Below are 26,681 nucleotides of genomic sequence, written 5' to 3'. Positions count from 1 at the left end.
CTCTAGCAGTAAGACCACACAGCACGCTGTATTCTCTACCTGTAACACCACACAGCACACTGTATTCTCTACCTGTAACACCACACAGCACGGTGTATTCTCTACCTGTAACACCACACAGCACGCTGTATTCTCTACCTCTAACACCACACAGCACGCTGTATTCTCTACCTCTAACACCACACAGCACGCTGTATTCTCTACCTCTAACACCACACAGCACGCTGTATTCTCTACCTGTAACGCTGATATTGGAATAAAGTAAAGAACTTCTTGATTTTTTTTTTCTTTTTATTTCCACGCACATATTATGATCAAGCATCTTTTATCTTTGAAGTTGAGCCCCACAATAAGGCTCTGATACTCTCTGCTGTTTAGCATCATTTACTTGTGTTACTGCATCATTTTTGAGAATACGCTGCAGTACTGCAATGACACTCCAACATGTGCGAACACAGCCCTAATTTCTCTGCACACTTCTGCACAATTAGAGAAATCAGTGCAACACCTGCTTCTGTCCGGTCAGAGATGGTGAATCACTCAGGGGATTGGGAGATCCAGCCAAGCCTCCCGGGACATCACGCCCGGCCCCCTGTCTACATCATCAGCCTGATCTCAGCAAACACACACAATGTGAGACAGAGGCATGGAAGATTTGTCTCCAAAGGGGGGACAGCAGAAAGAGCAGGAGACAATGTGGATTTGCACAGAGGCCATTTTTTCACTTCCTGGATTTCTATCAGCTATCAGTGTGGCAGAACCATACAGATACGGTAATACATTATATAGACACATATCTATATCACCAGTGCCTGGTCCACCTCAATGCACAGGGGCCCTCTGCAGTCTAGGTCCGCCCCTGGTGTATGGTGAATATTTCGTTAGAAACATAGAAGATTGTCAGCAGGAAAAGACCACCTGCTCCATCTAGTCTAGTTGTGAGTAGTTCAGGACATGGAGGCTGGAGACTAGCTGCATCCACTGTACACACACAGGAGAATCTGCTTTATATCTTTTCTTATTCCCTCAGAAGTCGCCCCAGGATTATGTAGGACATTAGTGAGAAGCTGCTGAGCCAGTTTGATAAATAACTCCCCTGGTTTATGACTGACCATTTATGAAGGAGTCGGAGTTAGGAGTCGGTCCTGATAAAATTCAGGAGGCGGAGTTGGAGTCGGAGTTGACTCCACAGCCCTGGTTTAAATACCCTTTAAGGTGGAGTTCACACTACGTTTTTGCAATCCGTTTTTGAATCCCTTTTTACAAAAAAACGGATGAAAAAATGGAAACATTTGTGTGCATATGTTATAATCTACAATGCATCTTTTTTACCGTACACAAAAATTTGGATAAATGGATAAATCAGTTTTTCCATCCTTTTTTTTTTTTTTTTTGCAAAAACATAGCGTGAACCTATCCTAAGTGTTTATTATTTTTAGTTACATCCTACAGCATTTACCATTCAGCCCATGTTACATAAACGTCTGAACAAGGACACTCTCAGCAAAACAAAACATCTCATTATTGCGCCTCATCCTTTCATTAGAATAATCACCCCTAAATGCTACAACCAGACTTGTTACACTCTAAACTTTGTTACATCATGTTTTTTATGCAACATTAAAGAGCAATATTATTATTATTATTATTGGAGTTTTCTTTCAACAATAAGCGTAAAGAATGTACCAAAAGTACCATGCAACAGTCTAGTAAACAATACAATACTTGTATTTGGCAGATGAACAAAGAAAACAGATTGCATTAGCATCCCTTGATGTACTCCAATATTTTATACATTTCTAAGTTACCCATTTTTTGCCTTTCATAGTCTCCTCTGCCTCACCAGGAGGCTGCCAACATATACAACCCACAGAAACCACATTAAAGGAGATCCATACATTTTTAATCATGTACACTTCATGTACTATTACACGAACTATGCCCCCTTATTAAATTCAGTGGCAACATTCTGTAGACAGTGTCAACACCCTATTAGGTAGGCAATGTGTATTGCTGCAACATCACCCTCATCTTAATCTCAAAAGCAATTAGAAAACATCATTTCCTTCATGACAAATAATGACATACAAGGGGGCTGCGAAGTTCCTGGCTTTGCTCCCTTCCAGTTGGAATTTGGAAAATGAATTTGGTACCATATGAGAGCGTGATATCTTGTTATGTAAAAGGTGCAAATATCAGATGTTTACAATTTTATAACTATTTTTAATTTCAGATAGAACTTGGCAGAAGATCAAGAAACATTTATGTCTGTGGAGTTAGGGGTCAGCATAAAGTTTTTGGTTCTCCAGGTAAAGTCTGCAAAGGACATTTAGGGCCCTATTACACGGAGCAATTTTTAACAATTAACGACTAACTATAAACAATCGCAAACAAGATTATCGTTAACCTGAAATCGTTCACCATATTGCACAAAACTATGGTCTTTAGTTACGATCGTTACTACGATCGTTATTGCGATTGTTACTATGATCGTTTAAAGGAGTAGTGCGGCGCTAAACAATTATTCACAAAATAACACACATTACAAAGTTATACAACTTTGTAATGTGTGTTATGTATGTGAATGGCCCCCTTTCCCGTGTTCCCCCCCACCCATGCTAGACCCGGAAGTGTGGTGTATTATAATCACCACATCTCGTGTCGACCCCCGTCCGCCATCTTGTGACAATGACGTACAGTTATGCTCAGCCAGTTGTGGCTGAGCACAGTTATGACGCGGCAGAGGGGGGCCGGCATGAGGGACGGATGGAGCGGTTCGGCCGGCCTCCCGAAGATTACGTCATTGTCACAAAATGGCGGTGAGTATAATGCACCACACTTCCGGATCTAGCGTGGGTGGGGGGGAACACGGGGAAGGGGGCCATTCACATACATAACACACTTTACAAAGTTGCAATGTGTGTTATTTTGTGAATAACTGTTTAGCGCTGCACTACCCCTTAAATTCTTCTGATCCCAGCAAAACAATCGGCAATGTGCAATTACACTGAACGATTAGTGAACACACGCGGAACTTGAGCGAACAAATGTGGAATTACAGCGAACGATTAGCGAACAATTAGCGAATAAATAACGATAATTTTAGGTTCAGATCTAAATCAACGATCAACAACATATAAAAGATTTTTCGATCGTTGCCTGCAATTACAAGCGATTATTGCTTAAATTTGAACGATGTAACGATTTTTGCGCACGATAATCGTCTCATGTACTAGGGCCCTTACACTGAGATGTAACAAACATTAGGGGAGAAGTGTCCTTCCTACAGCACTGAGGGGTTCTGGTTTAAAGTGTCACTGTCGTTTTTTGGTTGTGTTTTTTTTTTTTTTTTTTTGCAGAAATCAATAGTACAGGCGATTTTAAGAAACTTTGTGATTGGGGTTATTAGGCAAATTTGCCTATAACTGCATTCAAAAAGACTTTCTCCAGGTCCCCCCCCCCCCACACACACACACACACACACTCATTCTCATTCACTCCTCATCATCAGGAAATCTCAACTCTTTTACTCAAATCTTACTCTTTTTATCAGTCGAGCCCTGTGTAGCCTATGGAGAGGGGAGGGGGAGGAGGGAGATTAGTCACCAGCAGAAAGTAAAGAACAAAGGATTACACGGCGGACCTGTGTGAAAGTGAAAGCCGTATTCAGAAGTCAGAGGGGTCAGTGCTGACCTCAGAGCCCAGTGATGTAGCTGTAAATAACTCTTTGTTGTCCTGGTTTTGGTGCCTTATCTCCCACAACCCCTCCCCTCTCCATAAGAGAAGCATGAAGCCAGGGTTGAGAGCTTCAAACTGCTTTTTCATGATAACATTTTTTCAGCTAATAAACCCAGTTTCTTAAAATCATCTGCACTATTGATTTCTGCCCAAAAAATGTAAACGACAGTGACACTTTAAAGACTGCGGATTTCAACGTAGAATATGAACTATGCAGTGGGGGTCCCACAACCTCAACAGACCTGGCAACAAGCAATGCTGTCCATAAGCTGATTCTTAAGGACTGGCGAATGTCCAACAAAAAGATAGCCCAGATACTGGACAGCTCCCTGGAATGTGTTGGTTACATTATTACCAATATTCTAGACACGCGCAAGCTTTCTGCAACATGGATGTTGAAATTTTTAAAAAGTGAACAAGATGTTGCTGCCAAATTGAAGACCCTGGGTTTCCAATTGGTCCCCCGTCCCCCTATTCACCTGACCTGGCCCCTTCTGAATATTATCTGTATCCTAACTCACAGACACACCTGAAAGATCGTCATTTTGACGACATTGCTGACGTCAAACATACTGCTGAGAGCAAGGGCCCTATCCCACAGGAAGATTATTGTTAAAAAAATTGTCAGATCATTCATAATTGAACAATAATTGTTATGTGTAATAATAGACAATGATTAAACGACCAACGAGAAACCGTCGGTCGTTTGATAGAATTTCGTGCAGCGTTCGGTGTAATAAGACATTGTTTGGTCATTTGCAGTAGCAAAGAACGCAGTAGGGATGACAGGACGACCTCAAAATGATCAAGTGTAATGGTCATCGATCTGTGTAATTGGGTGGATGATTTCAGGTCGTTCGCCATAGCGCTCATTTGAGATCGTGTATCGTCAAAAAATCGCTTTGTGGAATAGGACCCTAAGTTTGAAGTACCTATCACATGATTTCTTTTTGAATGGACTAGAAAAGTGGCAAGAGCGATGTAACAAGTCCATCAGTCTGAGGGGGAACTATGGTGAATAAATGTATAACTCTATCTCTGGATAAAAAAGACAATTAAAAACCCACATAAAAGGGAAAAAGAAGACATAATTTTCTAGTTTATGACAGTCTACTAACTTGTAACTCTGTGTTCTTAACTAAAGGCCGTTTTACAAGGGCTGAAGGATGAAGCGAGCAGTGATCTGACATGTCCTATAACATCAAAAGATTATCGGCCAGAACAGTCAGTAAGCGACCAAGCTCAGCAGATAATCATTTGGTGTAATACCGCCTTAAGTTCCTAGATTACCAATGTCAGGAAGCGGACATGATGAACAACAAACACATTCATGAATTCATGAGTAATTATAAGGTATGAAGCAGAGAACTCTAATTACATCAGAATAATGATAGGTCATGTGATCCAGGTGTATAAAGTGAATGGTGCAGGAAGTGGTCACCTTTTTCCTTTACAGCTCCAAACAACAGGAATGTTCTCACTGGGTTCTCTTGCCCATAAATATACTTGCATGTCTGCTGTTCTGTGGACTTGGACTACCTATTCATTATATGGAAAGTCATTCATGTACATGGCTGCTGTGTAAGGCTATTGAAAAGCCAAAGCCATTCCAAAATCCCTGGTGTTTATCTGATTGGATTTTTCTATATTCTTAACCAGGAACCAGTGCTGTGTATTACTTTGATGGCTCTGAGGAAGCAAATCCCTGCTCTAGCACACAGTTTACTGTAGTGTAATGGCCCATTGACAATAGGGTGTCTGCTATTCATCCACTGGCATGGACATGTCTGCAGTAAACTGTCTGAGGGAAAGGCAAATTGTTATTTCATACCAACAGACCGACCTCCGACCCTCATAATCCACGGTCCATTCACATGTACAAATAAAAAATGAGAGGGGAACTTTAACTGAATATGAACAGAACCCAAAATTATGCAACACCTTTACCCCCAGCATTACACCCGGACTTTTGCTGAATGAAAACGTGTGTGTAGTGTTGAGCAGATCTGTCAAACTGTTCAGGTTTAGCAATATTCTCTGAACCCAAACGGTCATCATTTCCCAGGGCTCCAGAATTTGGATGTAGCCCTAGGGCTGTCAGGAAAACATGGATACAGCCTATGTCATATGGCTATATCCATGACCCTTAACAGTTTGACAGGTCCACTCAACACTACCCCAGACTTACGATTTATTTACAGCTGTACAAGTGATGAATCGCCCCTCTTACAACCCCGGTATCCATGCACAGTCAAAGACCGAGTAATGAAAAATTACTTTGGAAAACAATCCAACATTCACAGTCTAAATTTTAGATTACAGCCATCATTTATCTCCATCATTTGTCTATGAAGATTTAGTGGAAAGATGCGGCTCATGAAACAGCTGGATAATTTCCTATGCCGGTAACAACTCACCACATCCTAACATAACTTTTAAGATATTTTACTTAGAATTTGCCCCTGGGAAAACCTTTCTGTGATGTCAGCTTTGGTGACTAAACACAAAGTGTGCATCTACAATACATATGAACATAGATAGCCAATTCACATCACTTATTAATTACACCAAACTATTTATGGGATGGGAATTAAAGGCTACGTAAACTGTACATCAACGAAGTAACACTATGGAACAGGTGTCCATCTACAACCATCCCTTACATTCTATTCTACAGGGAAACTTTCCACAGACATGAAAGGATCACCATGAGGGTTCAGACGATCCAGGTACAATGTCCTGCTCATAACAGTTACTATATGCACAATCCATGCCCTGTGGTCCTGGGTTAGTTCCAAGTAAGGTTCATTTGTTCCTCTACTATTATTGTATATCATATATTATATAAAGATATTAATACACAGGACTTCGCTAAGAACATACATTTATGCACATTGACTCGCTTTCAACTAGAACTTACACATTTTACAAAATTAGCATTGCAAATAGTCAAATCAAATTGGAAACCGATTAACTGAGCAAAATACCTTGAACTTTAGGAAACCAGAACTCCTGAAATCTATATTAAAATATCTGCAAATCAGAAAAGACCTGAACAAATCCATCGGAAATGTTAGTCTCAAGGTTCAGGTTGCTTCTGTCTTTTCATCACTGTTTTTCCCCTACCACCCGACTTTCATACAATATGAAATCTGTGTGTTATTACTTTATGCTGCCCTACGAGAGGGCAACATAAAGAGGCTGACAGGTTCCCTATAAAAAATAACATAGTATATTAATCATAATCCAGCCATGAACATCTTAATAAAAATATTAACCAAACGCAAAACTCTATTATAAAAATCTATAACCTCATAACATTTTTATTTCCAAGCACAATTCATTGAAAAGCAGGCTCACATTTACAGCATTTCCATTGTGGTTCAATGGGAATATTGATTCATTCTGTACTTTACCATTCAATCATGTTTTCTTCTTTCAGCTTTTTAGTTTAAATACAAGAACTCGCAATATATTATATGCAAATATATTGTGTTTATAGAGCACAGGAAATAAATTATAGCACTAACATGCGGAGCGGGGCTGCACAGCATATTGAAGAAGTGGTACTCCAACATGAGGTAAAAAAAATAAATAAATAAACAAACAAACAAACAAACAAACATGTTGCAGAAGCATATAGCATTGCTGTCCTAGTGTTAAAAGCACTAAAATCTATTTGTTTTGGGGGTCATAATTCTGTACTTCCCAGTTGTACAGTTGCTGAATACTACAATTACCAGGATGCATTGATTTTCTTCAGCTCTTCATCACAGTCTTCCCATTCTGCCCACTGCCCACTGTCCTCCAGCCAGTTCTCCACCCAGAGTTGTTGCAGAACATTTAATTTTACAGCTGACTATTGCAAATGAATGAGGTTGCAGCACCTAATGCATCCATTTCCTGTCTGGTTTGCAGCATCATTCATCACATGGTTGCATGCTGTGAACACACCTCCCTCTTCCTAAATGTGTTAGTAAAGATATATATGTATACCTGTGTATATGACATATGTACACAGATATATGGAGATAGTGATGAATACTATAGGGGCTGGTCAGAAAGGGTGCCATCACTCAGTGTGGTGCTAAGGTTCAGAGAAAATATCAACATTTTCAGCATGTCTCAGGTCAGTGGGGTCTTAAGAATATATTTAATGTAAGTGCCAGGAGTTTGCACGGAACAAACAAAAAACATAGGGCATAAACGAAGTGTGAACAGAGCCTAAAGGTGTCCAAAACTGCCACTGACAGAATAAGGTGTATGGAGGTCTCCCGACTATCAACTAGGAAAAAAGGGTTGGGGACGTTGGCCATGGCTTAAGCCCCTATTCCACGGAGCGACTATGAGGAGCAAACAAGCGCTATTAGCGCTAGTTTGCAACTTGTTCCCTTGAGTAAGTGCGGGAGGGGCCATGGGGAGGCTGCCCGGGTGATCGCTAGATCGTTCGAGCAGCCCATAGAGGATAGTGGCGGTCTGCTGCCTCCGCACCTATTCCACGGAGCGACAGCAGCAGATCGCTGCTATCACAGTCGTTTGTTTTTCAACACGCTTGAAAGAAAAACAACACAACGATCAGCCGACATGAATGATGTCGGCTGATCATTTCCTTCTATTCCACGTGACGATTATCGGCCAATATCGGCCGAATATGGACGATAATCGTTCCGTGGAATAGGGCCTTTACCCTTTACCCTCCAAATACAGAGCACATGAACATTTGGCAGTATCAAATGTCGAAATGTATGATTAGCACAGGTGACAACTATTGGCCAAACAATCGTTTAATCGACAATTATTGATGATGAATAGGCACCTAATTTGAATTTCTATCAGCTTCCCTGCTCTGCTGCTAGGACTCCAATAATAGTTATAAATGTGAGTGTATAGCCTGAAACTACTGCTCACTATCAAGGGAAAGCTGTCATTTCTCTCACCCTTAGGCTCTAGATGCAGGTAGAGAAGTTCGCGGTCATGAGCGTGCAGCCGCTGCTGTGATCAGACATGACTGTATTCCTGCAGATCAGCACAAACATGTCAATGTGAGAACTTCACAGACAACCCTGCCTAGAAGATAAAACAGGAAATTCTTTGAAAAATGTTAATATATAATTTAGATTTAAAGAAATAATTAAAGCGACTCTGTAACCACAATCTGTCCCCCCCCCCTCCAAACCATGTGTACCTTCGCATAGCTGCTTTTAATCCAAGATCTGTCCTGGGGTCCGTTCGGCAGGTGATGCAGTTATTGTCCAAAAAACAACTTTTAATCCGGCGGCGCTGTGTCTAACGGCCGGGGCTTACATTTGTATATGCATTAGGCTGGCACCACCTCTATGTCCTTCCTCCACACCCTCCTCATCATTAGGAATGATCCAGGAACATTTACTGCTGTTTGAGCTTTGCACAGGTATATTAACGATCCAGCCCATGTTCATTATACACACAGGTGGGGAATAGGAAGCAATCTGCCTGGAGCATTCCTAATGATGAGGAGGGTGGGGAGGAAGGACAGAGAGGGTGTGCCAGCCTAATGCATATACAAATGTAAGCCCTGGCCGTTAGACACAGCGCTGCTGGATTAAAAGTTGTTTTTATGACAATAACTGCATCCCTTGCCGAGCGGACCCCAGGACAGATTTTGGATTAAAAGCAGCTATTGGAAGGTACAAGTGGTTTGGGGGGGGGGGGGGGGGGGGTCAGATTGTGGGTACAGAGTCGCTTTAAATAACTTTTCCAATATTGGCCATTGGCCATACTATTTCCGGCTGAATTATTGTTTCATCTCTGTCTATTATGTGCTATATAACACAGTGAGGCTGGGTTCACACTATGTATATTTGAGGCTGTATTTGGTCCTCATGTCAGGTCCTCATAGCAACCAAAACCAGGAGTGGATTGAAAACACAGAAAGGCTCTGTTCACACAATGTTGTAATTGAGTGGATGGCCGCCATATAACGGTAAATAACTTTCATTATTTCAATATAACAGCCGTTGTTTTAAAATAACAGCAAATATTTGCCATTAAATGGTGGCTATCCACTCAATTACAACATTATGTGAACAGATCCTTTCTGTGTTTTCAATCCACTCCTGGTTTTGGTTGCTATACAGCCTCAAATATACAGCCTCAAATATACGTAGTGTGAACATAGCCTAAGGCAGTAAAGCTAGCAATACACATTGGCTATGTTGTCAGAACTTGACAATTTTGGTAGGAGCGGTCAACCCTCTAGTGTAAGGGTTATAAGGGCCCGTCATCTTATCTCCCATCATCTGTCTGCAAAAAGAAGGATCAGGCAGGATCTGATTTTAAAGTGGTACTTTGGTGGAAAAAAAACGTTTCATTCAAATCAACTGGTGTCAGAAAGTTAAATAGAGTTGTACAGAATTTACAGAAGTAGTCTATTTAAAAAATCTCCAGTTTTCCAGGACATATCAGTTTCTGTATGTCCTGCAGGAATTGGTGTGTTCTTTCCAGTTAGACAAAGTGCTCTCTGCTGCCACCGCTGTCCATTTCAGAAACTGCCCAGAGGTGGAGATGTTTTCTAAGGGTATTTTCTACTGCTCTGGACAGTTCCCGCACGGACAGAGGTGGCAGCAGAGAGCACTGTGTCAGACTGGAAAGAATACACCACTTACTGCAAGACATACAGCAGCTGATAAGTACTAGAAGACCTGAGATTTTTTTTTTTTTTAAATAAAAGTATTTTACAAACTTCTATAACTTTTGGTTATAGAAGTTGATTTAAAGGGGTACTCCGGAGGAGGTGGCTAAGGGAAACGACGTCCACTCACCTCCCCGGTTCCAGCAGCGGGTCCCGCACCGCGGCGCTCCGGTCCCGCTTCCTGGTGTCTGACGCGGGCTTGAGACGATACGCCTCAGGTCCACTCAGCCAGTCAGTGACAGAGGCGGGATCTGAGCGGACTTAAAGCGGATCTCGCCTCTGTCACTGACTGGCTGAGCGGACCTGAGACGTCACGTCTCGGGCCTGCGTCAGACACCACGAAGCGGTGACCCGCCGCTGGAACCGGGGAGGTGAGTGGACGTTGTTTCCCTCAGCCACCTCCTCCCTGGTGTCAGGAAAAAAATGCCCCCTCGCCGGACTACCCCTTTAAAAACAATTTTCCCCTCTTTAACCATCCCATGTCCCACCTCCTGCAGAACATACAGCAACTAATAAGTACTGGAATACTGGAAATTTTTAAATAAAAGTAAATTACAAATCTGCATACCTTTCTGAATCCAGTTTATTTTTTTGAAAAAACGATTACAAATGTCAAAGAAAAAAAACCTTGTGTGTTAATCTAGGAGCAAACCAAGTGTGAATCAAGCCTTTGTCTATGTTTGTCTTTATATTGTCTTTTGGCCAGTATTTCTTCCAACCAAAACCAGGAGTGGGTTTAAACTGGGTAAATCTTTCCATTATGATTTTGCCCTGTCAGTTCCACTCCTGGACGTATGGTAATATTGTGTGGGAGAATTTACAGTCTTCCTTATTAACCCGTCTACCCACTGGGCATGCTCTTCTGAACAATGTAGTAGCAGGGTGAAATCTTATCAGGCTCTGGAATTCTGGCATAATCTCCTCCTTAATCTACCTTCAATTCACAGGCAAAACAAACAACTCTAGAGAACTCCCTGCTTAATAAGGTGGGAAACAAAAAACTTGAGCACAATCTCCGGCCTGACCTTAAACATCCCCTCCCCCTCTTTCTTCTCTAGGGGGATGGAAATCTCAGTAAAACAAACAGCATACTTAGGGAGCCGCAGGTTCCTGGTAGTGTCTAATGTTCAGCTACATTAATCCGTGTGTGTGTGTGTAAATGTGTGAATGTGTGTGTGTGTGTGTGTAAATGTGTGTGTGTGTGTGTGTGTGTGTGTGTCTGTATGAGCTTAGAGAGCAATAGATTCTGCCACTGGAGTGTACGGCTCTCTGCATTCCTCTATGGCTCCAGCTTTAAAGAGCACCACACAACAGGTGGTCTCCTTACTACAGGCTGGCGGAAAATAGTCCACAAAGTATGAGCTTCAATTGACTGACATAAGTTTAAGAAAAATATAATGAACTTCACCGCACCCTGGGAATTTTGGCACACCTATTACTTTTGAAAACCCCCATACACGTTAACATACTAGTTTCTTATCCTTTTAAATTTATTATGCATCTAACGTATTTGGCTGGTATTTCGTGTGTCACTGTGTGCCTACTTTCACCAAATTCAGACACAAGAAATGGATGTGAAAGGGGCCTGAATATTATAAAGCATACATAGCAGAACATATTATTAAAGGGGTACTCCACATCAACTGGTGTGAGAAACTTCTATTAAAAAATAACTCAAGTCTTCCAGTACTTATCAGCTGCTGTATGTCCTGTAGGAAGTGATGTATTCTTTCCATTCTGACTCAGTGCTCTTTGCTGCCACCTCTGTCTATGTCAGGAACTGTCTAGAGCAGTAGCATTTCCTCAAAGCAAACTTTTCCTGCGCTAGAGACAGGAAAAAATAAACCACTTTCTGCAGGACATAGTACAACTTCCAAGTACTGGAAGATTGGATATTTTTTAATAGAAGTAAATTACAAATCTATAACTTTCTGGAACCAGTTGATTTGAAGTTGATTTGATTGGAGTACCTGTTTCAATGGATATAGACATAGAAAAATGGATGAGGTCATCTATCCTCTGCACCACTGGGGAGAATCTAATGTTTGAAAAAGCAAAGAAAAAGCAAAAGAAAAGATTTCTGCTTAAAAAAAGCATCACAGGGTGCCACAGACACAGCTTTTTTGTGGTATTTTTCTGGCCTCCAAAAAAACTTCAGAAAAACTGCCAAAGATTATCTTGGCGTTTTTTCAAGCGTTGTTGACTTTAGGTGTGAATGGCTTTTTTTTGCCTTTGGAGTTTTTGAGACTAACAGAAGAAATTTCATTGAACTATATGGGAGAGAAACATCACATAGCCAAAAATAAAACATCAGAGGAGAGAAAAACGCCACAGAAAAAAAATTGTATGTATGGCATTTCATAAAATTTCAGTGACTCAAAGCTAACCACATTGGCCACAGAGTTTTTGCTAACATTAAAAAAAGAAAAAACGCCATGGCATTTTTTTTTTTTTCGGGGGGGAGGGGGGTTGGCGACAGAAGTTCCGACCGGGGAAGCCCTATAGTGGACTCTTTCCCCACCCGTATCATGTATCAATATGACGTGGGGAAAGTGTTTAAGGGCCCTATTACACCAGATTATCTGACAGATTTTTTTGAGCCAAAGCCAGGAATGGATTTGAAAAAAGGAGCAATCTCAGTCTTTCCTTTATTACCTGTTCTTTGTTTATAGTCCATTCCTGGCTTTGGCTCAAAAAAATCAGTCAGATAATCGGTTGGTGTAATAAGGCCCTAAATCTTTGAGGCCCTGCAATGACAGAGCCACACAGCTGCTTCATTACAGTGCTGTGAAGATTCAAACACTTTCTCTGCATCATATTGATAGATGATGCTGGGCAGGTAAAGAGTCTACTAGAGGAATGGTCTGCTCATTGCATACCTATCTTACATGACATGAGTTGTCTGACATATTGATTCCTACTTCACCTCTACTATGGTTCTCCTAATGCAGCCTACATTTCCCATGATGCCTCTTGCTTTGCAGAGAAAGAGGGGGTGGAATGTTATTACTAGAGATGAGCGAACCTGCCGAGGTTCGGGTTCGTATGAACCTAAACTCTCTTGGCTTCTGACTGCAGCTGTCTGCCCGCTCCGTGGAGAGGGTGGATACAGCCGGAGGACCGCATGGAAAACTGGGATACAGCCATAACCATAGGCTGTATCCCAGTTTTCCAGGCAATCCTCTGGCTGTATCCACCCTCTCCACGGAGCGGGCAGACAGCGGCAGTCAGAAGCCGAGAGTTCAGGTTCATACGAACCCGAACCTCAGCCGGTTCGCTCATCTCTAGTCATCACTGTACTTGCTCTGCATTTTATGTGCAGTAAGGGGCACCTTTTACTTGGCCCGACACTGCAGCAATAAGAAGCACCAATGAGCGTGTCGGCTGATCATTGGCCTTTTTCACAGGCCTTCTGAAGGCCCCAGACCTGCCATGTATACACCTTTATACACAAATAAATTGGCTTCCCACCATGCCAATCACCAAGGGAAAAAAAGGGAAGAAGAGATGCGCCGGTGAAGTGCACAGGAACCTGGTGGGCATGGGTGTTTGTTTTTTCTATATTACAAAAGGGGGAATGCCTACATGGGCAAGGCTTACTACTGGGGAGATGGAGGGGATTACCTACCGGGGAGATTGTCTACATGGGGAGTTTGAATACCAGAGGAACCCCTACCTGCACAGTGGGGCCTAACTACTAAGAGAGGACATAGATATTATACGGGGACACACATGGACCTAGCTTGTATATGGGAGCAGAGGAACCTAACAAGTATATGGGGGCACAGAGGGGCCTAAATACTATATGTACTAGAGTAAGGAACATTAAAATGTTTCTCTTGCAGATTCTGCAGAAAAGAGTTGTGGCACGGGTGGGGTGGGATAGAAAGCAAAAGTGAACAACTGCAATTAGATACAAAGTTTTGGCTGGGCCAGCTCCAGGTTTCAGTGAGCCCTTAAGGCCCTATTCCACGGGTCGTTTAGAGGAGCAATATCGTTCGTATTCGGCCGATAACGGCCGCTACGAACGATATTCGTCCCGTGGAATAGAGTGCAACGATCAGCCGACATCGTTCATGTCGGCTGATCGTTGCAGTCGCTTGTTTTTCAACATGTTGAAAAACAAGCGACTGATATAGCAGCGATCTGCTGCCGTCGCTCCGTTGAATAGGACCGTCGGCAGCAGATGCTGCTATATCCTATGGGCTGCCCGGATGATCAGCGATCCCCCGGGCAGCCCCCCCAGCAGCTGGGAACGAGGAGCAAACGAGCGCTAATAGCGCTCGTTTGCTCCTACAAACGACTCGTGGAATAGGGGCATAAGCCTAAGAAGAATAGATAATTTTTTTTTAATTTAGAGGATAAATAATTCTTTTAACATATTTAAGTTTTGTGGTGAAATAGAGCTACATTAAAGAACCAGTTCACAAAAAAATTATTATTAGCGCCCCCAGTACGCGCTGGCACGTATACTCACTGTAGAAGATCGGTATCCCGCAGCGACGAGAAATTACTTCCGCCTGTGCTGTGACTCCTCTTCTGTGTCCTGTGTTTGAACGCCAGAAGTCATGCGCTTGCATAGAGAATGCATTTAAGCGCGTGAGTTTCGGTGTACAATCACAGGAGACAGAAGAGGAATCACAGCAGAGGATGATGTAAGCGCGTGGCGGATTTGAACGGCGCTGCGGGACTGGAACGACGCAGCGCTGCGGGACACCGATCAGCTGCCAGCGCCTACCAGGGGGGCCAATAATAATTTTTTGTGAAGTGCTTCTTTAATGTAGCTCTATTTCACCACAAACCTGAAATATGTTATAAGAATTATTTTTATGTCCAAATATATAATGGAAATTACATCGGGCAAAATATCATGTTACAATATGTAATAACATGAAACATTGTAACTGAGATTTTCAGCTTTATATTAAACTGTATCTTAGTGGCTTGGTAACCACACATATTCATACTCATGAGCAGTGTTTTAAGTCTTGCTTGCTCTAAATTTCGAACTCATAAAGGAGCAAATATAAGATCCACCCCCATATGCTTCAGCCTGACAATTGAACCTCCGCATTATGTATAAATATAGAATTTCCAGAGAGCACAAATGGATGCACAGGATTGCTTCAGGTGCACAGACCTCAGCTCATTCTGCCAACAGGGACAGTATGATAAATACTATCACAGGGGACAGGCATGTGTTAAGTTAAATCTGACATTAATATAACCATTGTCTCTACTATATCCACTCAAACACAACTTTTCATATGTTGCTGCCCATGGCGAGACTAATAATTCCTTTCATAATTGTTATTATCTATTCAGTCTCCTTCCCCCAGTTTTAAGCTGCTGTTTTCTGCTGAAGACACAAAAAAAACTGTGCGTGACATGTTCTCTCTGTCTCCCCTCCTTTCCGAGATGGTTGATATAAAGTCCCTAACTGGCTGTCTCTGAAACTTTGTAGCTTCTTTGTAATGCTGGAAGGGAAGTTGCTTGTAAACTCACTGTTATTAACTCTCCTGCAGTACAAAGTTGCCACAAAGTTACAGATAGGGACTTGTTTACATTAGCCGTCTCAAAAGGGGGGGGGGTCTTTCTTCTCGGGGCTCAGTGGGTTCATGTGCTGTAAAATGCATTTTAAAGGACAACTCCGGCGAGACCCCCCCAAAAAAAAAAAAACACAGACACACACAGACACCATACTCACCATCCCTCCGGTGACGATCGCCACTCCATTCGGCCGCCGTCCGCCTCACCGTCACCTGCGTCCGCCGTCCAGCGATGTCTCCTTCTTCCGGGTCCATGAGAGAGAAAAGGCTGCCAGCGCGCTTGCGCACCGGCAGCCTTTTCATTGGCTGGAGCGCATCACATGGCTTCCAGCAAGCTCAGCCAATCAGGGCTGAGCAAGCTGGAAGCCATGTGATGCGCTCCAGCCAATGAAAAGGCTGCTGGTGCGCATGTGCACCAGCAGCCTTTTCTCTCCCATTCACTCTCAATGAAGACGCCGAGGAGGAAGAAGACCCGGACCGCCCCCAGCTCTGACATCACCCGACACCAGAGAAGAGGACCGTGACAACCGTAATAGGTAATGAGAAGAGGGGAGACAGGGGGCGCTTCCTTGTGTAGAAAAGAGTGACCAGGTGGATGGAAGGAAGATCTGACAGGGATCCACTCACCTGGGTAGGTTGTGCAAATATTAGGCACAACTCTAAATGCAGCATGAAGGGGTGTACTCCGCAGCTGTACTGGGGGACATCACCACCGACGGTGGGAGAAGCAAATGCAGAAGTGTAGTCAAACGACTACAGGACCGAAGACCAAGTCCACACCAGAAACGATGAGCGCAGGAGTATATACAGTTTACACACGGCGGTGCAACCAAAAGTTATCCAAAAGTAGATGACGTAGTAAATCAATGTTCATTTATTGCAACGCGTTTCGGCCCTATATTATCTAACATGGGCCTTTATCAAGCATCTTGATAAAGGCCCATGTTAGATAATATAGGGCCGAAACGCGTTGCAATAAATGAACATTGATTTACTACGTCATCTACTTTTGGATAACTTTTGGTTGCACCGCCGTGTGTAAACTGTATATACTCCTGCGCTCATCGTTTCTGGTGTGGACTTGGTCTTCGGTCCTGTAGTCGTTTGACTACACTTCTGTAATAGGTAATGTATATATTCTTTAACTTCCGGGGTGGGGGGTCGGGGGTCGGAAAGTGGGGGAAGGGGGCCAGACCGGGTATTTAACCACATTACAAAGTTATATAACTTTGTAATGTGTGTTAAATAAGCCAAAAAAAATTTTCGCCGGAGTTGTCCTTTAAGGCTAAGTCTACACTATGTAAAAACAACAAGGTTGTCGTTGCATTTCCTGCTTGCATGACACCACAGGAGCCTTACAGATAGCTCTGTCAAGTTCCCATTGCAGTATCTGGCATCTTAGTAGCCAAAATAGCACAACATGCTAACAGAGCCTCTGATACAGATGTGAACAAAGTCTAACATCTACATGAATGCCAGGACACAAGGTTTCCCAGCAGCACATTACTCAGAGCACTACACTGCCCCCCCACTGGTTTGCCGTCTTCCTCCCATACTGCATCTTGGTGCCGTCTCTTTCCCAGGTTAGTGACAGACAGAGTTTGGTTTTTCATTTCTTTCACCTGTCTGGCCAGTCACAACACAGCACAGTAATTCTATAAAGAAAAACAGACATGGCGGCACATCCACTTGATTTTCACTGATTCACTGCTTCTCAGCACAATCAAAATTGACACCAGGAGTTAGTATACATTTTTATCAAAGTATATAGGCCTACACACCACTTCACAGTTTCTGATTCGTGTGGGTCCCTAACCTAAACGGCGTAGCACACGGGACATGTGTACATACTCCTTACTACTATGCCGTGACATAGCACTCATAAAACTACACTGGACTGAACAGGCTGGTGCTGTACTGTGGGAAGAGTTACAGCACACTACTATAGATGGTGTATGTGGAGGGAGACAAGGTTGATGCACTGCCTTTGCAAGGTGCTATGTGAGTAGAAACAGTAGCAAAACAGCAAGGAATGGGTTACACTAAGCAATGAGCTCCTGCAGCTGAGATAGAGGGAAGCCCTGATTTACTTTTTAGGGACATTGTGGATTCTTTGCACCATGCAGAAAGGCTTACTGACTGTCCATCCCCTAGTCTTATGTTTTATCTTGTTCTTTCTGTTACTAGAGAGCGACTGAGTTTAACCTCTTAGATGACCTAGGACATACCTGTACACCTTGCCTGTCCCTAGACAACCCTGGGCATACAGGTACGTCCTGTGTTATGAAGCGCACTCTTGAGCGGAGCGCGCTTCATAGCCTATGGCATAGCAATGATCAGTGTTTGCAATCTAATGATTGCAGGTAATCGTCCCCCAGGGGGACTTAAAATGTGTAAAGAAAAAAAAAAAGTAAAAATGTTTTTTTAACAATACCCCAAAGCACCTCCCCCAATAAAACTTAAAATCCCCCCCCTATCCCAGAATATAAATAAAACATATAAAAATAATTAAATAAACAAACATTATATACCGTAGCGTGTGTAATTGTCCGATCTATTAAAATATAACAATCGTCATTCAGTGAACGGCGTAAACGAAAAAAGGGGGGGAAAGCTAGGAATACTGATTTTTGGTTACATTACATATATTAAAAAAATGTATAAAAAGTGATCAAAGTGTCTGCTCTACACAAATATGGTATTAATAAAAACTAGAGATCATGATGCAAAAAAATGACACCCCATACAGCCCTGTAGGTGAAAAACTAAAACCGTTAAAAGAGTCACAATAGGGCCGTTTTATTAATAATTGCAAAAACAAAAGGATTTAATTAAAAAAAAAAATAAAACTTTACAAAATCTGTGTAAACCTGCATGTGGTTGCGTTCGGACTGACCTCTAGAATAATGGTATCATGTCGCTTTTACCATATAGTGCATTACATAGACACAGGAACCCACCAAAAGTTACCATATTGCATTCTTTTTTCCAATTTAAACAGTTTATATTTTCATAAATAATATTTTGGGGGTTCCATCATACATGCTATGGTAGAATAAAAGACGCCATTAAATAGTACACCTATTCTTGAAAAGAAACAAGCCCCCTACATGGCCCTGTAGATAGAAAAATGAAAGTGCTAGAGCTCTTAGAAGGGGAGGAAGAAAAAACAAAAGAGCAAAAATGAAAATTGTCACGGTCCACAGGGTCATTTTGGGCTTGGTCCTCAAAGGGTTAAAGACAGGCAGCGTGCAGAGAAGAGAGACATCTTGTGGCCAAGACCTAAAGGGGTATTCCACTCAAACCTAACTTTCCATATGTTGCTGCCCATGGTGAAACTAACAATTCATGCCATGTTAGTTAGTATCTATTCAGTCTCCTTCCCCCAGTTCTGAGCTGCTGCTTTCTGCTGACCACACACAAAACTTTCTTTGAGCTTCCCTCTCTTTCTCACCCTCTTCCACCCACCAGTCAACCAAGGTAGGAGAGAAGATGAATGAAGGGAAGGGGTAGGGGTGGATAAAGGAGAGAGGATGTGATTTTATACTTCTTCATACACACTAGTGTTATTTTGAGTATGCTAACAAAGAGATGGGATAAAGAAAAGCATAAGCCGATAGGTACACTTGTGCCAGGTTAAACCTTCTAAAATCAGGAGCTGGGTGCAGCAACAAGAGTGTGATGTCTGGATCTCTGCATAGATGATGAACAGTCCACAAATCAATAAGTCTAGTAGGCAAATCCGGGGACACCACTGACATGTAAATAAATAAGAGCACAGGGATGCTACGTTCTTGTCTAGTAATCCAAAAGCAATAAAAATGAACAGCCGATGTAGTGCTGACAAAGCAAATATTGATACAGACATACAAATCACAAATCCGTGATACGGGAAGCAGCGAGGAAACTGTAAGTGGAATCCTCTGTGGTGAGAGATTAGATGTGTTACAGTACAATCCCTGTTTGCCAAAAGTGCCCATACATTTTCATTAGCTGTCGAACAACTGTTTATTTGTATCTCCCATTTTCCACATACACAAACAATCTCAATTCATATACGGTAATTCCAATGGAGACAGCAGGGGTAAGCTGCTGCCAGGTTCTTCTACTGGTGCCTTAAAGGGGTATTCCAGGAAAAATGAACTTTTCCCCTATCCACAGGATAGGGGAAAAGTAGGAGATCGCAGTGGGTCCGACCCCTGAACCGTCCGGCGATCTCCGTATCGGACCTCGCCGGCTCTGTTATGAATAGGGCCCCGGGTCGGCATGCCATCTGCCTATGGAGTGACGGAAAGTGCCGAGTTCAACATTCTTTCGGCTTACTCCGCTCTTTCCGTCACTTCATAGAAATAAATAGAGCTGCAGGTTGTGTGCTGACCCCGGAGCTCTATTCATAACAGAGCCGGCGAAGTCCGATACGGAGTTCGACGGTGGGTTTAGGGGTCGGCCCCTCCTACTTTTCCCCTATCCTGTGGATACGGGAAAAGTAAATTTTTCCCGGAATACCCCTTTAACTCTTTGTAAGCAATAGGTTTGGCGGGGAAAAATGAATACACCCAACCCTCTCAGGAAGAGTCAGGAAGCCCCGATACACATTAGTCAGTTGGCGAGTCGCAGTGAAGTTAGCAGGTTGGGCCAACCTTTCATTAATGAGTATCTTAAAGCGACTCTGTACCCACAATCTGTCCCCCCCCCCACCACTTGTACCTTCGGATAGCTGCTTTTAATCCAAGATGTGTCCTGGGGTCCCTTCGGCAGGTGATGCAGTTTTTGACCTAAAAAACTACTTTTAAACTTGCAGCCCTGTGCCCAATGGAAGTATCTGTGCCCTAACTTTGCACCACCCCTCCGTCCCTCCTCCCCACCCTCTTCATCATTAGGAATGCCACTGGAACATTTTCTCCTGTCTGAACATTGCACAGGTGCCTTAATGATCCAGCCCATGTTCAGTATTCACACAGCTGACGAATAGGAGATAATCTGCCTGGAGCATTCCTAATGATGAGGAGGGTACGGAGGAGGGACAGAGAGGTTGTGCCAGCCTAATACATACACAATCTAAGCCACGACCTTTGGGCACAGGGCTGCAAGTTTAAAAGTTGTTTTTTTAGGAAAATAACTGCATCACCTGCTGAACGGACCCCATAACAGATCTTGGATTAAAAGCAGCTATCTGAAGGTACAAGTGGTTTGAAGGGGTCAGATTGTGGGTACAGAGTCGCTATAGTTTTGGAGCTCCCAGCATCATAATGAATCATGATGCTGGGAGTTCCACATTCCTTTCTGTAGCACATAATCCGTATTTATGGACCATGTGGTCCATGTGGTTTGGGGGGGGGGTCAGATTGTGGTTACAGAGTCGCTTTAAATTTTTACACTATGAAAAACTTTTGAACATCAGAAGTTTTGATCATTTGACCAGGAGAAGCGTGCAGATGGGCCCATTTCTCCACTGAAGGAGTTGAGATCTATAATACGTCTATGCGGCATGACTCCTGCAACAAGATGGATAGAGCAGCGTGCCAGGCAGTGACGTGCTTATCTGCTTCTTTACTATATCTTGGCATTGGTATATCCGTGGTGCCACGTGTTTTATCATCTACCGACTTGACTAATGGGGATCGCAAAAGCATTTATTGGTTTGAGGAAAAGTATCTAACGTATATAACAAACAGCGCCAGTACCATCTACAGTGTGCGCCAAGCTTGGCAGTCTTCTCTAGTTTTACAACATCTAACTTTTATACAAGATTAATACATCTCCCCTAGAACTCCACTAAACCCACAAGTGCCAAAACAGGTGACATATAGCTGGCTGGTCTACCTGTATGTAAGCTGTGACTCCATCCAGCTGTATGTACCATGTGTGTAACGTACGGGAAATGGATAGGCGTACAGATATAGGTTGTTGGCACATAATAAAGTTAATACTATAATGATAACAATATTGAAGCTGAGCTGCTAAACATAAACCAAGCCTGCAGTCACACAGTCAGTAGTTTTTCAGGACCGTATACGATATCATCCGCAATCTGCAAATAATTAACCCATCTGCATCTGGATTTTTTGTGCATTAGTAAAGAAGGGGAAGGTGATAGTTAACAAAGTGGGAATGGTTTGAAATGATCACTCATCCATATTATTTAAAGATTTTGCGGACATTACGGACGTTTCATCAGCAGAAATTATGGACGTAATTTTTGCGGATCTGTAAATCTATGGAAGTGTGAACAGATTGTGGACAAATTTACAGACCGTGTGAATGTCGCCTTAGGGATACTGGTACACACTGGGCACATCATCTAAGGGCGGCAGGTAGTACCTGGTCTGTACTTTAGTAACTCTTTACAGCCATCATATCCCCGAGTTGGGGCACTGGTACAGAGCGTTGGGGCACTGGTACAGAGCGTTGGGGCACTGGTACAGAGAGTTGGGGCACTGGTACAGAGAGTTGGGGCACTGGTACAGAGAGTTGGGGCACTGGTAAAGAGAGTTGGGGCACTGGTAAAGAGAGTTGGGGCACTGGTACAGAGAGTTGGGGCACTGGTACAGAGCGTTGGGGAACTGGTACAGAGCGTTGGGGCACTGGTACAGAGCGTTGGGGCACTGGTACAGAGAGTTGGGGCACTGGTACAGAGAGTTGGGGCACTGGTACAGAGAGTTGGGGCACTGGTACAGAGAGTTGGGGCACTGGTACAGAGCGTTGGGGCACTGGTACAGAGAGTTGGGGCACTGGTACAGAGAGTTGGGGCACTGGTACAGAGCGTTGGGGCACTGGTACAGAGCGTTGGGGCACTGGTACAGAGCGTTGGGGCACTGGTAGAGGTGGCCTCCTCCTGGCACTCCTCTCCATGCAGATAACGCAGACAGACTGATAAGAGAATCTCTAGGAGTGTGTGCATAGTGTACAGGAGATGATCGATCACCTGAGCAGCCACATTAGCTGACTCTACACATCTCATGCCTATGGGGAATGGACTACAGGAAAAGTTGTGAGCACCGTGAGCTCCGTATACAGTGTGTATACGGGAGTACTGACCTTCTGACTGTGGGGATAGGGCTGTGAGTCCCAGCAGAATCACTACCACCTGCCCATGGACGCTCCTGCTCCAGTCCATGATGGAAGGGGTTAATCCAGCAGACACGATGAGTGGGCGCAGGTCACCGCTCCTCCGGGGCTCTGTCCATGGTGGCTCGGGCACGGCGGCTCAGGCACGGCTCTCCTCCCGGGCAGCTGCGGATCCTGCTGCTGGAGCTGGAATGACGCTTGGTGTAAACTTGTCCTGTGCTCAGGTGGATCCGCAGTAAGGTGGCCCGGCCGTGTGAGTGTGTCAGTCAGCGGGCACACTCCGGGCTCCTCCTCCTGGTCTCAACTTTCCGAGCTCTCCGCTCCCTCCTTCCCCGGGGACTGACTGCCCCAGAAAGAGGAGCTGCCCGGAGCCTGGCACACAGCACGGGGCGGCCTCCTCACCGGGGGAGGCGTGTGCCTCACTACAAGGAGTCAGGGAAGACGTGCCCTGCGGCTACACAGGCTGCGAGTGTGGGGAGGGGGAGGCACCGTCCTGCAGGGCAAGTGCAGACTCACCCCCCTGGGAAGTGGAAATACCTGTGTGGCTGCGGCTCATAGAGATAACGCACCGTATGTGCCTGCGGCTCATAGACATAACCGTATATTCCTAGACAGCGCTACATGTAAGGCTGTGAGGGGATCGTGTATCCACCTCAGCCCAGTCACACAGGAGGCGGCAGCGGCGGCGGAGATTCCACCGGGTCACGTGACGCCCAGCAACCTGATCCCCTTCTCCGAATGTCCATGGATCCAAGCTGCATGGGGCCGAGCAGGTGGGGGAGATATTAGCTGCTTTAACATAGCTACTATCTTCCATAAACAGCGCCATTCTTGTCTTCAGGTTGTGTGAAGTATTACCATTCCCAGTTCAGCTGAATGGAAGTGAGCTGCAATACCACGCACAAGGTGAAGAGAAGAGTGGCGCTGTTTCTATAGTTTTCTAATGCTGGCACACCCCTCTAACATATGTACTATATAGCCAGTAATGGAGGAAACGCGGGGGGGGGGGGGGGGGGGGGGGGGGGGGGGGTAGGCTCACTTGCCTCCTCGAGCTCCCATAGACTTCCATTATAACATGGAGGCTGGCGGAATTCCTCCAGTTTTACTCCGTGTTTAACTGCCATGTTCTAGTATCTATATAGATAGATTAACCCCTTCACGTCCACAATACTTTTATATATGTCTATGTTGACTATGCCCTGTCCAGCAGTAATGTATTTAAACATTCCTGACTTCAGGGGCTGTAGATGTGTGCGGGACCTCTGTAGTGTGAGTGGTCCAGCACACATCAGCAAGTCTGGGGACGGAGATAATGACAGGCAGTTGTAATCCTGCAACTGCCTGTCATTAACCCCTTAAACGCTGCGATCTGTAACGATCGCGGCTTTAAGGGAGTCAGTGACAGGTTAAGCACTCGTACCGACAGGCAGGGGTTAGCCACTTACCTCCGTCATGTCAGATCGTCCATCTATGTATAGAGTCTGCTCTCAAGCAGGCTCCATCTACAGATTGCCAATAGTCCTGATCTATGCTATGCTATGGCATAGCATAGATCAGTGTATGCGATCTAATAATTGAATGTTTTACAGTAAAATATGGGATTGAAAAAAGTAATAAAAAAAGTTTTTTAAAGTATAGAAAACCTTATACCCCCCCCCCTAAAAGTTTAAAATACCCCTTGCACATTATAAAAATATATAAAAAATAAATAAACATATTACACATCGTAGCGTGCGGAACTGTCCGATCTATTAAAATATAATATTATTTTCCCACACGTAAACGTAAGAAAAAACACCAGGATTTTTTAAAGTAATATATCAGGAAAAAAATTAATAATAAATTCAAATAAAAGTTATGACATTATGGCACAAAAAATGACACCCCAACCAGCCATTTAGGTCGAAAAGTAAAAGCACTATGGCTCTTAGAAGGCGGGGAGGAACATTGCATTAATTTGCCCCGGACATTAAAGCGACTCTGTACCCACAATCTGCTTTTAATCCAAGATCTGTCCTGGGGTCTGTTCGACAGGTGATGCAGTTATTGTACTAAAAAAAAAACTTTTACACTTGCAGCCCTGTGCCCAACGGGCGTAGCCTAGATTGTGTATGGATTAGGCTGGCACAACCTCTCTGTCAGACGGAAGAAAATGTTCCAGTGGCATTCCTAATGATGAAGAGGGTGGGGAGGAGGGGTGGTGCAAAGTTAGGGCACAGATACTCTAAGCCACGCCCTTTGGGCACAGAGCTGCAGGTTCAAAAGTTGTTTTTTAGGACAATAACTGCATCACCTGCCGAATGGACCCCAGGACAGATCTTGGATTAAAAGCAGCTATCCGAAGGTACAAGTGGTTTGGGGTCAGATTGTGAGTACAGAGTCACTTTAATTTGACCCGGACCTCAGTCGTGAAGGGGTTAATAAACATGAAAGATAGAGAAATAAATTGGTAAAGTTCAATAGGTTCAATTTTGACACATTTTTTCCCATATTTAGTACCATACATGAGATACGAGATATGAGATACATTGGGTGCCTGGGGAGGTTAGAGCAAAGGTCCCGTCCTTGCCAGATGTACAAGAGGGGAGCGGGATGGGAAAGAGTGCCCCATAGAAATGAATGGGAAAGTCTCCACACTGCACACAGGTGATATAATTAGCACAGCAGCACTGCAGGACCCCCTACTCCAACAATACACTACTAGGTATACAGGACCCCAAAACTATACGGTACAGATATACAGGACCCCACAAACTATACAGAACAGTTATACAGGAACCTCAAACTATACACTACAGGTATACAGGACTTCCACCAACTATATACTTCCGGTATACAGGACCCCCAAAACTACACTACATGTATACAGACCCCCAAAACTATACACTACAACTATACAGGACCCCCCCCAAACTATACACTACAGATATTCAGGACCCCCGAACAGGTATATAGGACCTCCATCAACTATATACTACAGGTATACAGGACCCCCCCAAACTATATAGTACAGGTATACATGACCCCCAAAACTATACACTACAGGTATACAGGACCCACAAAACTATACATTACAGGTATACAGGACCCCCAAAACTATACATAACAGGTATACAGGACCCCCAAACCATATACTACAGGTATACAGGACCTCCACACACTAGATACTACAGGTATACAGGATCTCCAAAACTATACACTACAGGTATACAGGATCCCCAAAACTATACACTACAGGTATACAGGACCCCCAAAACTATACACTACAGGTATACAGGACCCCAAAATGATACGCTACAGACATACAGGACCTCCACCAACTATATACTACAGGTATACAGGACCCCCCCCCCCCCCCCCCAAAAAAAAAAAAAAAACAACAACAACTATACATTACAGGCATACAGGACCTCCACCAACTATATCCTACAGGTATAAAGGACCCCCAAATGAAACATTACAGGTATACAGGACCCCCCCCCCCCCAGGCCCGTATCTGCCATGAGGCGAGGTGAAGTGTTTGCCTCAGGCGGCAGATAACACAGCCCTTGAGGGGGGCGGCATCAGCCTCCTGTGTCCTTATCATTACAACTAGTCACGGCTCAGTGCCCGGCCGTGTTTCCTGTCAGTTGCCTCATGAGAAGCGCTGAGGAGGC

The 26,681-nt window shown here is 43.8% G+C and overlaps 1 protein-coding gene across 2 annotated transcripts in view; it reads right to left on the bottom strand.

The window, feature by feature from the left end:
* FRAS1 (Fraser extracellular matrix complex subunit 1) overlaps positions 1-23,378 on the bottom strand; it is a 352,271-nt gene extending 328,893 nt beyond the window's left edge. For both annotated transcript variants that reach the window (XM_069978024.1, XM_069978025.1), the window contains exon 1: positions 22,996-23,378. In XM_069978024.1, coding sequence (XP_069834125.1) covers positions 22,996-23,074 — 79 coding nt within the window. In that variant the 5' untranslated portion in view covers positions 23,075-23,378. The remainder of the gene's footprint in view (positions 1-22,995) is intronic.
* Between the last annotated feature and the right edge of the window lie 3,303 nt (positions 23,379-26,681).

This window comes from Dendropsophus ebraccatus, chromosome 7 (genome assembly GCF_027789765.1).
Source record: "Dendropsophus ebraccatus isolate aDenEbr1 chromosome 7, aDenEbr1.pat, whole genome shotgun sequence".
In the NCBI taxonomy this organism is placed as follows: Eukaryota; Metazoa; Chordata; class Amphibia; order Anura; family Hylidae; genus Dendropsophus; species Dendropsophus ebraccatus.
The sequence above is the reverse complement of the archived record's forward strand: the minus strand, read 5'-3'. Positions and strand labels throughout refer to the sequence as shown.